At 46.3% G+C, this 13,255-nt stretch overlaps 1 protein-coding gene across 3 annotated transcripts in view; it reads left to right on the plus strand.

The window, feature by feature from the left end:
• nrp1a (neuropilin 1a) overlaps positions 1-13,255 on the plus strand; it is a 72,878-nt gene that overhangs the window by 35,052 nt on the left and 24,571 nt on the right. For all 3 annotated transcript variants that reach the window (XM_049564742.1, XM_049564744.1, XM_049564743.1), the window contains 2 exons: positions 1,675-1,830; positions 4,870-5,036. In XM_049564742.1, the coding sequence (XP_049420699.1) occupies positions 1,675-1,830; positions 4,870-5,036 (323 nt within the window). The remainder of the gene's footprint in view (positions 1-1,674; positions 1,831-4,869; positions 5,037-13,255) is intronic.

The raw sequence follows: 13,255 nt of genomic DNA on the forward strand, positions 1-13,255 counted from the left end.
TTCTCTGAGCTCCGTAGATATGAACTAGTGCGGAGTTGACCTTTGATTCCACAAAGTATTTCCATAACTCACTTGCATGTTCTCTCCTCGAGGTGGGATAAATTTAATTTTCAAGATTAGTGTTGATTAAGGAGACCCGCAAAGGCTCAGAGAGCTGAGAATATGTCACATTATTATCACCTTTTAATACATATTTATACAAAAAGTACCTCAGGGGTCTGAAATAGAAACATTTCCTGTGCAACTTCCCGCTTATTAAAATTCTGACATCTCTCAGTTGTCTTAGCTGAACATGCAACACAAACGAAGCAGGATCTTTTGTCCAACAGTGAGCCAATACAAGGCAGAAACTAGACCACTCCGGACTGACGTGGTTTCACACCCTCCTTCAAGTGTTGTTGTATGTGACAGACAGCCTTGTATAAAAATAAGCCATGGGAGGAAAACAGTGTGTCGGCTTTTGCCAGGTGGCTCCTGTGGTGCCTGCTGGATCGATAGTGCATTAGCACAGAAGGCTGGAGGCCTGCTCGCCGTCGGGGTGTTCAGAGATGGGAGATGCCTGGGCGAATGCAGGCTTGCGTGAAGCACTGGGGTAATCACACCTCCCTGTCCCTCCGCCTCTGAAAGCATACCTCGCTGGACAGGTGCTGCGGAAGAGCAACCTCCACTCCCTTGTCCCTCTTCCCCTGAGGAACGGAGACGCAGGCAGGATGCAGACTTCATAGCAAGGCTCTTTAAAATTTCATAGCGCTGGGGAGTCATGCAGATAATCCGGGAGATGGCATTTTTATGTTCAGCCCAGGCCTCAAAGGGTTTAAAAGCACACAGAGATTCTCACGCACGTACACCTGAAGATTAATCGGAGCCATCGTGCCCCTGCCCCGCAAGTCCGAGGGGTCTGGCCTTTGCCTTTCATGTAGGAGCTGGACTGAAAGTGGCATGTTTTGGATGACAGGAGGCCGCAGGGAGGCAGGACTGTCACTCGCTGCTGATCACAGCATTACTAATCACAGATAAGCTGCAGGTCCCTACACGCCAACAGGAACACACACCCACAAATGTGCATGGATCATAGCACACATCGGAGGCACAGGGCAAGGTCACTGTGCTCTCCCACTCCCTCCCTCCTGCCCCCATCGCTCTTTCCCCATGTTTTTCTGCCACTCTGTTTCCCCCTAATGTTCACCTCCCATTTCACCGTCCCTCCTGCTCCCCCATTCCACTCAGTGTGCCCAGTGGAACATGTCCCTCTTGTGCTTTTATTGCTCTCTGTCTGTCTTTCAGTGCTCCCCTATTGTCTCTACCCAGTCTCCTTTGCAGAGCTTACTCAGCCACGGCTGTGTCCGCATCAAGTCTAAAAAAACAGCTGAATTTACAGCCAGCAAATAGACAGAGACCGTGAGACCTGCCTACACCACAGGTCCCTTCTACGCTTTGCTTTCTTGTGTCAGGAATGTCGGGAGTCTTTTCACAAGCATCTTTATGGGGTTGGGTAAAGAAATACAATGCGGTCTGTGTCATACCTCACCGACACACTAATTTTCACACCTCCGTAGGGGGGTGAACGCTTGAATGTTAAACCCATGTGTGACATGGCTGTGACACACAAACAAATATTGAGTTAACCCAAGTCTAACCCGAGTTACAATGCTTTTCTCTCCTTTCTCTCACCAGTCGGTCCTTACGTTGGGAGGTACTGTGGGCAGAACACCCCAGGCAGGATCATCTCCTACACAGGCATCATGGCACTGACAATCAACACTGACAGCGCCATTGCGAAGGAAGGCTTTTCGGCCAACTTCACCGTCATTGAAAGGACTGTTCCAGAGGGTAAGCTGGCACAAAAACTAGAGATGTTCAGACACTATTAAATCCTTCCTGAACTTGTGTATCAGCTGATACCGAGTACCGATCCAATACCATTGAATCATAAAATAATTTAACAGCTGTATACTGTGAACCCTGTAAGGATGTGAAATGATTGCTATTATTGATGTTTGGTGTGGCTCATGTTGAACTCTGCCATATAACTTTCTTGATATTGCAATATCAAATATTTGCTAATGACCACCGCTCCATAATTTACCAGAAATAAATTCTTCTTTGTTGCTCTAAAACAGTAGCTGCCAGTGGCTGCACAGTGCAGCTTACTTTGTATGCTACTGTTGTAGTACAACGAAGAATAATTGATTCAAGGAAAGAAAACTTGTGAAACTTTTTGAAAGTTTATTAATAAGTTATACGGCATTGGATCGGTGTGTAGACTTGTGTACTGGCCAAAACCCAATCCAGCATTTTAGGCAGCATCAAAGGCTTTTTGGATACTGGTATCAGAACAACTCTGATGAAAATACTGAAACATCAGAGGGGGCTGGAAGAGAGGAGGCAAAAAAAATAATCAAAAGAAATCAGAATTAAATCACAATCCAGAGAGAGTTGTTCTGTGGAAGAAAGTTTGGATTGGATGAGCCCGAAGTAAAACTGGGTAGTTGCAAAAGAATTAGAGGGCAATAAAGTAACCTCCTGAGGAATATTACTAAGAGCAAGAAGCAGATGTTGCCCGCAACTGAAGCCACACGTGGTCCTATTATGACAAATTCCCACACGTTTAACAGAGCTTCAGAGTTATTAAATAAACACCTCCTGCTTCTTCATTTGGGTAATGTGTTACAGGGTACAAGTCTGCCTCCTGTGGTTTACAAGACCTCAGTTTACACACTCTGAGCCCAGACGGGCTCCAAAAGGCAGCTTCCCCACCGCTAACCACCCCGGACACACACCCCCAGGGCTTTTACATGCAGCATCGTCATCTCAGGGCTCGACCCCCTGACCCCATTTTGCAAAACGCTCCGACTAAACATTTCATTAAGGAAGACGAGCACTGGTAGGAGTCGTAAATCTGTCCAGAGGCGAGACCACCCCAAACACACACAGTCAGTCTTTGAATAGCAATGGAGATGGATGACATTCAACAAATCTACTAATCGTCTCCAAAAAAGGATTTTGTCTGGCCCAGAGGGAAGACAGGCGCTGAGTACACACACACACACACACACACACACACACACAGACAACAGCGACCCCGCCTCACAATAATGAGCACAGCGATGACTGCTGATGTCATTTCTCCTCAGTTTCCACCGAGTTACTTGAGCTGCTTTAATCACACATCTAAGATCAGATTACGCAAATCAACTTTTCACATTCACCATTAAGAGGCATGGTGAAATATCTGACCCACGATCAGTAAATACCATCATTTACATGAGTTGCTTGGTCTTACATCACCGACCGAGGCGCATCCAAGATAGAGAAGAAAAAAAAATCTCCAAACTTTGTCTGCGCTCTTCCAGACTTGTACCACTTGAATCATTTATAATCCCCTTATGCATAATACACGGTGGATTTTCTCGCCTCCGCATGTTGAAGGGAAGGGTACACTCGAGCTGAAAGCTGCTGATGAGAGGTGATAAGGTGATGAAAGGAGGCCTTGTCTTTTTGTTCTAACCCCATTTCTCTTGCACTGGTTCGCTCCAATCGCCCCCCCTCCACCCATCCAACCACCCTCCTTATCTCCTCGGCTATCAGCCCCACTTTGGTTGGTAACCCACATGATCAGATAGCGACCTCAGCGGCAAACAAACGGCTCGTTGTGTTTTTGTTGATCATGATCCAGCTATCTACATGATGCGGGTCTGGGTACAAAAGTTTGACAAGTACAGGCAGTCTTCTCAAAGAGAGCCGATTGTGAGGGTGGAGAGGTGCGAGACGGTGTTCTCAGCCTCACGCTGACACTCCAACACACTCATGCACGTGAGAACGCACATATGCAAGCCACACCGTTAAGCGCAAACGCACACACTGACCCAGTGACTGAGGTGTGTTAGCTGTGTGGCAGATGGGGAGACCATCTGTGTTAGCTCATAGGCAGCAGCCGCATCGCAGCTCCACACTGCTCCTCGTCCTGTGCCCTCTGAGTGTGTGTCCATGTACAAACAAGCATATGACTGCATTTTTTCGGCAAAGGGTCGAATGTTTATGGCAGGGCATTTAGAGACTTCGCTGTCAGACGAAAACGAAGTAAATAAACAATGAGAAGAATAATGGTCCGCATGAATGTGTGAAAGTGTGCCTTCACATGCCTCTGTGTTGTTGTGGTGACATTATACGACTCCTGCGTGGATCAAAAGGTCATGTCGTTCGTTTCAACCTTTGCCGCAGCTCTGTCCACAGCGGTGTCAGCATGTCTGACCTCCGGGGGTTAGAGAGGCCGGCCCCAAGCTGACCCAGCTCAGCCTTTAGATGCGGAGCCCAGGATGCCTCTAAACGGCTGCACCACGTCAACACAAACAAGGGAAACCACCTCCTACCATGAGCGGCTGAGTCATGAGTGTGATATATGGCCCCAAAATACAGATACTAAACACACCTAAACTCCCCCAGGAGAGCGAGTTAGGGAAAATAGTCCCTGAGTGCAAAAAAGATAAACTGCCCACAGGGAGAAGATGGAAACAGATCCAGTCAGTGGAAGAAACAACTGGAGTGAGAGTCACTTGAACGCCTAATACTGGCTTAATCTTAGCCCACACTGAATGTTTTATGAAGGCATTTTTACATCTTAACGTGGAACACTTCCATCCGGCCTCCATTAGAAACTAAAGAGGGAGAAACAGAAAGGATTTACTGAGGCGTTGCTGATGTGCTGTTCTTTTCCTTCCAGCAGTGCTGAGTGCCTGTCCTGTGGCGTCCTCCTCCCCGGAGACGAGCTCTGATTCCGGGGGACACTGAAAGCACAAGCTGGGTGCGTTCTGGTGCTCTCAGCACTCGGGATTCAACTCATCTTTTGCTCTTCTTTTTCATTCCTTTCAGACTTTGACTGTAGCGACCCTCTGGGAATGGAATCAGGGGAGATAACATCAGACCAAATCATGGCGTCGTCCCAGTACAACCCTTCCTGGTCCCCCGAGCGCTCCAGACTCAACTACTATGAGAATGCGTGGACGCCAGCAGAGGACTTGAACAAAGAGTGGATACAGGTGCCACATTTCCTCATGATTTTTAGGACGGTTATTAGACTAAAATATCACAGTATATCACTTTAAAGGTAGTTTAAGTTACAGGGAAGGTAAAGAAAAGGAAACCATAGCAGTAAAGAACAATTCGTCAGCTCCCTGCAGTATGTTTTTGGAGGTGAGTCACAGTCTGAGGGTGTACGCAGCATTAGAAGTGACTAGTGCCTGCTTGAACACAGTAGGAGTGTTCTGTGTTTGTCCTTCAGTCTCTGGAGGTGTGGTGTCTCCATAACACTTTGACGAGACCCAACAATTTCGATGATGAATGTCAGCCGTCCTGATGGACCTCCGGGGTGGTTGAGTCCACGCCTCACAAAAATTGCTTGTGTCCACTCTCTCTGTCACTGTCTGCCTATCTGTCTGTGTCTTTTCTCTCCCTCTGTCTCCCTGTCCTACCTGATAACTTCCTCTTTCCTTGATAACAGTGGCCGCCTCCGGGGATGCTGGGATTTAGTCCAGGCATCCTGCCCAGCCTCACACGCACAGACACGCACGCACGCACATAAACACATCCCTGTACCTCTATCTTTGCGAGGACCCTTATAGACATAATGCATTCCCTATTCCTCCAGCTGAATTCTAACCCCTAACCTAAACCTAATTCTAACCTGAAGCTTAAACCAAGTCTTAACCCTCAAACAGGCCTGCGAAAAAGTAAGGACTGTCCAAAATGTCCCCACTTTCCAAAAATGTCCTCACTCTGCTGGTTAAAAACATGGTCCTCACAGTGTAGTGAGTACAAACGCACACACACACACAAACAGGCACTGTCATATTTTTTTCTGTCGGCTTATCTTCACACAGCAATCATCACCCATGGGGGGAACTTTATGTGGGAAGATTAAGGATTTAGTTCTCCCAGTCACATATCCCATGTCCAGTCACAGCACAACCCCCGCGTGACACAACCGCACTACCTGGATGCATTCGGAGCATGTTTGATTTATTAACAGAAAGCCTCCAGGCCTTGTAAATGCCCAGACTGTTTTTCTTTTTCTACTGTTTTTGTACAGTCTTTTGCCTCATTGCTGAAAAGTTTGGCCCCCACGTATTCCTCAGGGGATGAATAATAGAGCTGACCCAAAGCCAAATATTTGCTCGGGGAGGGCCATAAGCAAGCTTTTCTTTTATTATTGCAGTGAAAATATTGTCCTGAGGGCCCCTGCTGCTCCTTCAGACTAATTTAATCAGTGTTTAAACATGTATGTGTGCAAGCTCGAGTGCACTCTCCCATGCGTGTGTGTATGTGTGTACGTGTCCATGTGTGCGTTCTTGGCTTTGCGGGTGAGTAGGGAGGGTCTGGCCGAGTCCATATTGTCCTGCAGAGGAACCCAGCGTGCATCTGAGTGGATCAGGAAGAAACATGGCCTCCCTAACCACTTCCTCTAGCAGTTGGACAGTCTTTTGTATTGAAGCATTTTTCTCTCTGAAAGAAAAGGCCATTGTTCATAGTCAAATATGTGTGTTAAGGGTAAGAGCACAGACTTGAAGGCTTCTCCAGTCCCATTTGCCTTTTTGTCAGCAGAAATTACAAGTGATCACAATGATTTGTTGCCACTCCGGACCATCTCTGCTACAGTATTGATCATATTGAGGATTTGATTTGGCAGTAAAATCTGGAGTTTGAAGGGGATGTGCTCTAATGGGCATGCTGATTTCCCAATACTAATCAGATCAAAACACTGAATGGGGCTCTTCTAATTTCTAATTTCAAACGCAGTGAAAGAGCCAAGTCTGTGGTTGCCACATAATTTATGTTTTCCAAGGAGTGCGATGCACTTGTGCCGAGCACTCTGAGCCGAAGCCCAATTATCACAAGTGGTATTAAAAGAGTGAAATTCTTCATTCCTCTTTCATTAAGCCTGTCCGTGGAGCAGCAACAAGCTCAGGCCCCCTCGCGGCACGTACAAATCATCTCAGTGCGCCGTCAGATGCATGGTAATCAATTCATTATTTATTTCATTATCATTCCCTGACTGCAGTTTTGAGGCAGACAGTTTTTATTATTCATGACAGGCGGCCTTTTGATTCCTGGGCATTTTCCTTCGCTCTGCTCTCCTTCTTTTTTTTGCTGAACATAATCCAGATTTGTCATCCATTTTAATGCTGCCTCATTCTAATGCATGGGGAGGAGGAGGGCAAGATGCTAGAGTCTGTGTGCTCTTCTCTGGGTAATTAGATTGGTGTGGTGTGGTTCAGCATTGAGTGCTGGGTTAGCCAGGCCATTAATCAGCCCCTTTGGTGTACTCAGAGATGGACAGATGTCCTTTGAGGGGGGTTTTGCGGCTTGAGGAGGGAGTAAAAAAAAGAGGCAATAATCCTTCAAAACGGGCCTCCGTTTCATTTTTTCCTCGTCCCTTTCAGATCTGTGCCTTTTCACTCCTCTTTTCTCCTCATCTTGCATGAAAACTCAGGGTCTACAGATCTACATCAAGGTAGAAGGAGATTTCTGCATATTATCAGCCTGTGTGAGCCATGACTGTCTTTGAAGCTTAAGAGGATGAACAGCAGGGTCTCTGCAGCAGGTTGCAGCAAAAAATAAATGAGGGTACACCCCCAGACTACCCAGCTTATTGCCTGATCCTTGCTTTATGAACTCCGACTGGCTCCACAAGGAAAACCTGAACAGCACACAACACTGCATCCGTGCAGCACGTACGTCTCTGAAGGGAAGGTATATGATTTCTGCGCGTCACGGCCTGAAAGCTGACAGCTCCTCAGGGACTGTGACAGGCGAAATTGCCATGAAGCTGACATAGTGTGGAACAGTTTTGTCAAATATGTCGGCGAAAGGATCTGATGGCCACCGAGAGTCACCACAGCATCTGAATGATGCAATAAAACCTAAGGCTGGATCTCTGTCAGGCAGCTGCCATTGATCGCACATACACACAACATGAATAATTTACACCGTCTTGGAGAGAACCCAACTGTCAATACCTGAAAGCCTCTTTATTGAGCATCTCGTAATGGCAATGTACAGTTCATGTTATCTCATACACCAGGGTAGGGTTTTGCATCCTTATGAGCTGGAGTTGATTTTGCTCTCCGAATTTATAATGTGCCACGATGGCTCCTGACATTAACTTCCTCCCAGATTGTGTTATATCTTATTTACCTCATTTTTTATTGATGTATTTATGTGACTCAGAAAGCCTAAATGGTTTAAAAGTTCTGTGCATGACATTAAGAGCATTAATATGGAAGCAAACTACTATTTGTTTTGTAAAGATGTAGTTGAGTAATGTCGTCCTGAGCAGAGAATGAAGTCATGCTACCCCTGTGTGTTGTAATCAAGTTTCTCTGTGGTCTGTTCTGGTAAGCTGGTCCAGCTGGTTTGCCTCTCCCCAGTTAAAACAAGAAAGTAGCAGAGGACTTTTACTTTGACAAAATTAAGGACATTTACACCATAAAGTGATGCAGAGAAGGCACAAATTGGTGCATAAAAATCGTCAGAGTGCAGGAAATTTAGTGTTGGAGGCCGAACACATGCCGTGTTTTTGATCCGCCCTGTCTGTCCCATCTGTCCCATGGACGATCGGCCTACACACTTAAAAACAGCACCTGGAAGAAGATCAGCTCTGCACTCAGGATTTCAGGTAAATAGGCTTTAATATCATGCTTGTTGCTGACCAACCTCAGATGCAACCTGCCGCCGTGCTCTTGAAAGCTGGCACAGAAAAGGCACTAGGGTAGCACCCAGCGCTTGAGCTTGCGTTTCCAGGCAGTTTTAGACACAGCTTGTGTACGGCCCTAAGACGCTCAAAATCTTTTGTCAGAGGACCCCAAATCCTCACTTCATGTGTGTCCTCCCCAAAACTGAAATAAAACGTACACCTTTGTGTGTGTATCTCACGTTCTCATACACCTGTTACAGCTGATACAGAGACGGGTTGTCACAACAGCACAGTGCCCACTCTCTGATTCCCCTCTGGTTAATACTGTAGCTGTGTTTTTAGCACCATTTATGGAGTTAGCATTGTTAGCTGCTAGCCACCTGCTCATTCACCTCCATGTTGAGAACTGTGTCCAAACAAGTGGTGTCTAACCACTAAGAATCATATCAGTGTTTTATGCTTCTTTAGCTCCTGCATGTGATACTGAACTTAAGCTTAAGGATGTCAAAGGTTTACATGGCAGTTTAAAACATGAAAATATGGGCCACTTAGCAAAGATAACAGGTTAAGATCCGCTGCTTGACCAACCAAACAACCACTAATTGCACACTTCCTCAATGAAAAGACCAGTCCCTCTTTTCCACAGCCTGTAGTGCAGAGGCTAACGTCAGACGCTAAACCAGCACGCTCTGCCATATCCTGCTTCCCTCCTCATCCCAATGTGCTTCCAATTACCCGCGGTCAATGAGTTTCAGAAATGCCCCCTTCATTGCCATTGTCTCTCTCTTCACTCCTGTCCCCGTTCCAGGGCTTACCGCCGAGCGGAGTGATGAGTAATTAGAATATGGACTGGTAATTAACAGCAGCTTCTCAGCTGATGAAGTCTAGCGAGAGCAGAGGAGTGGAGGCTGGCATGCGCGGCTGCTGGTGAGATCATCATCGTGTCGTACAAATGGAAACAATGGACGCTGTCTGTGCCTCGCTGCTCCTGGGCCTTGCTCTCAATTGGAAAATCAATGATGAGATAGAGACCCGCACTCGAGTGGAGTAGCCCAAAAATGGGACTAGAAATCGAAACATGAAGGATGGCATGATGTAATGAAATGAAACGGCGCTGCATAAGTACAGCAAGACAAAAAGCTCAGCTGTAATCAGCATCATTTTCAGTGTCTGCACTAAAGACAAAAAGAGCTTTAGAGCTGTCGACTCAGCCGTCGTCACTAAACGGTCATCTGCAGCTGTAGATCCTGGGATAGGATCATCGAGCCGCTTCCAGACATGACATACCTTCAGGTCGCCCTCTTTTCCTTCCTGATCTCTGTTTTTAAGTTTCATAATCATGACTCAGAGCGTTAGTCATGTGTGTTGCAAGGATGGGAATGACCCTGGAGTTAGAGTCTTAAAGATGATTCAGGAGGAAGGAAGCTTTAAAACCTCAGTGTTAAACACTTCCTCTTACAGCTGGGCAGTTTAATCAGCTTAATCATGCAACGGTACACATCTGAGCGGACTTTTCACACAACAAACCAGACAACCTTTTATTTTATTACAGCTGTCGCCCGACCTACACATCCCTCTTTGTCACGATTGGCACGCGGGGAAGACATGCATAATTTAATGCCACCAAAGAGGTGTCGGGGGCTAAAAATAAACTGTGATTCTGTCAGGTGAATATTGTGATAAATGGAGGGTCGTGAGTGGAGCTCATAGGTCCTGCAGCATTTGAGTAATACAATTTTCATGAAAGGAGAATTAATTACACTTCCAGGTAATGGAGCTATTCCAGAAAAGCTTCCGCTGCAGAAGTCCTGCAGGTTAAATTAGGGAACAGATTGCTGAAAGCTGGTTTGGAAATACTGCATCTGGGGCTGGAAAGCGTCTCTTAAGCTGCGTGGTGAAGTAGTTCAGAAAAATGTTTCTCTCATTATCATACAAAGGACATTATAATCAGATTTTGTATGCAAAATAAAAAAGAAAGAGGTGACTGGAGGCTGTGCATGTACTTGATGGCCCGCAATGATTCCAGGCTATCTTTCTTCCAACTATACCATCCTCTGAGATCCATAAAGCATTTCCAGAGGTTGTTTCCAGGACGCGGGCTCCTGTCTGTGTCTACCAGCTGCTCTTTGACTCTGGAACACGGAGGAGCGCTCCCTCCTTTCTCACCCTCGGCATTTCTCTTGTTGTTGTTTTTGGTGAGGGAAAACGAATAAACTCATTCCCCAGAGGCCTCGGTTATTCAGTCAGCAGCCCACACACACACTGAGACACACACATGGGAAGCTATTTCTCCCCTTGTCTGTCGGAGGAAGCAGAGAAATGGATTTAAAAGAAAGTATTTGGTAAACTTCTCCCGCAGTACGGATTGCTGCATGCAACTTCTTGGCAACTCAATTATAAGCCAATCAAGCAGCGAGAGATAAAGCTTTTGAGCCTTTGCTGTTTTTTTGTAACGCCCCCCTCCCTTCCACCCTTCTTCCACCCTGTCCTTATAAACCACACGTCTCCTCACTGCACCCACACAACAAGACTCGGCTTTAGCCTCAAATACATATCATGTGGCCTCACTGCACATCTGAGTCATACAGCAAACAGAGACAATACACTGAGTAACAGATAGAGCTAATGATCACACCCACAGCTGCCACTGCTGCTCAGGGATAATGGGAAAATTGTCTCTTGAAACTTGTACAAACACACATAAATAGATAGATACACTGTCAGCCTGTCATTCGTTCCCACACATACAAACACACACATATATACATGCCTCAATCAAGTGCCTGATGTGGATTCAGTATGTTGATCTAATTGCATGCACACCAGGGTATAACTGGCCGATGTTACAAGCCCGAGCACGACTAATTCTTTTTCTGCCTCTCTGGTTTCATTAGTCTGTGAAACGACTGGAGCCGTGTACACTGGCTGTTGTGAGGCGAGGGGCTTTGAGTCATCGGTTTGCCTCACAACGGGAAGGTAGCAAGCACCCAAAACACACGAGTCGAACATATTTTTGGACTGCCGGAGAAGGAAAAACTCCAGGGAGACAAGGACACGTAGAAGTCCTGCCGTTGCTTTATGGAAAGATTCTGAGGAGTCTGGGTGATTTCTTACCCTGCCTGGCATGTTTACGACTCAGAGTGTGTGTGTGTGTGTGTGTGTGTGTGTCCCTCCTGATATGAGTTACTGTGCACCAGCAGAATGTACGGTGCCGTTTGTCTATAGGTGGGCTCCGGTCCAAACACACACTCTCATAGGAGAAATAACAATAAGGTGAATGAGTAACAGACACCAGCCTCGTTCTGTTACATCAGCAGAGTCCCAAACTGCAGCACATCTCCACAGATGCTAGATTAGGAGTCATAATTCACACCTCTGGGTGCAATGATTACATCACCCATTAAGCATGATTCAGTCTTTCAGGGCCTGATGACGACTAAGTTTGTCATCTGAGAGTGATATATTATAAGATCCACTGCGCACTGCTTGCGATTTCTAAATGTTGTTTTATGTATATGGGTCAGCTAGTGCTGTTCGTGGCTCTGGGCTAAAAGGAGTCCCACTAGTAATCATTATCTGGGCCTGTTTGTTTTCACTGTGGTCTCTGCGGTGTGGGATGGACTGTGCGTTACATCCAAGCGTCCTGGCAGCCAGTCTTCTCTCCCTGACCCGTGTAACCCCGGTCTGTTAGCGCAGCCTCAGCCTGGTTCCTCCGCATCTAACAAGCGGCCATTAATAAATCATGCTTTGCTCATTACCCGGGCCCTGTTATCAACCCGTGTCTGTGAAATTGATCTAGTCTGTGCACTTCTCCACTGGAGACCTCCACGCTGCTGTCCTTCACATCTTGCAAGGCATCACTGTCAGCGGCCTGTTTCCCCTCTCAACCTTCACCCTTCTGTCTGGACACTTTCCTCTCCTCCAGCGGTCTTTCATCACTTTCCCCCTCGACACGTCCCGTCACAGCTTCCCCTGATGCCAATTTTGGACTCAAGTGGCATATATTCAGTGTGATTAAATTTAAGCTTTTGTGCCAGAAACTTTGAAAAGTTATTAAATTTTGATTTGCCCCCGCGTCCCTGCAGTTTGTGTGAGCCACAGATGATCAAAGTATGTTCACCACACCCATCAAATGGCAGAGAAGCCCTGGAAAAATGACTACCCTTTAAATAAAAACATTAATTTAAAAAAAACCTGCAGAATATTGATTAAAGTCGTACATCAGTGTAACCCTCTTCAAAACCACCCATATTTCAGCACACTCAGGTTCTGAGATTGTTTGAGTCTGAGCACCCATGAGTGTTCCCAATTAGCCCCACCACTCATTTCATTCCCAGAGGCTCTTCTTCTCCATTACACCTAATGAGATCTTTTTTAGAGAAAAAAAAATCTCAGGACCAAGTCTTATTAGACCTTTTTTATAAAGCATTTTCAGAGAGCTACTTTGCCATTGGTCCACTTTGGAAATGAGTCACGCCGGCCGTTTGAACACAGATGTTAAAGACCTGCCTGGGCTAATATACGCCGGCTCGGGCCGCGCTGCCATCCGCTTTGCTTTCCTCATCT

Source organism: Epinephelus fuscoguttatus, linkage group LG21, assembly GCF_011397635.1.
Source record: "Epinephelus fuscoguttatus linkage group LG21, E.fuscoguttatus.final_Chr_v1".
In the NCBI taxonomy this organism is placed as follows: Eukaryota; Metazoa; Chordata; class Actinopteri; order Perciformes; family Serranidae; genus Epinephelus; species Epinephelus fuscoguttatus.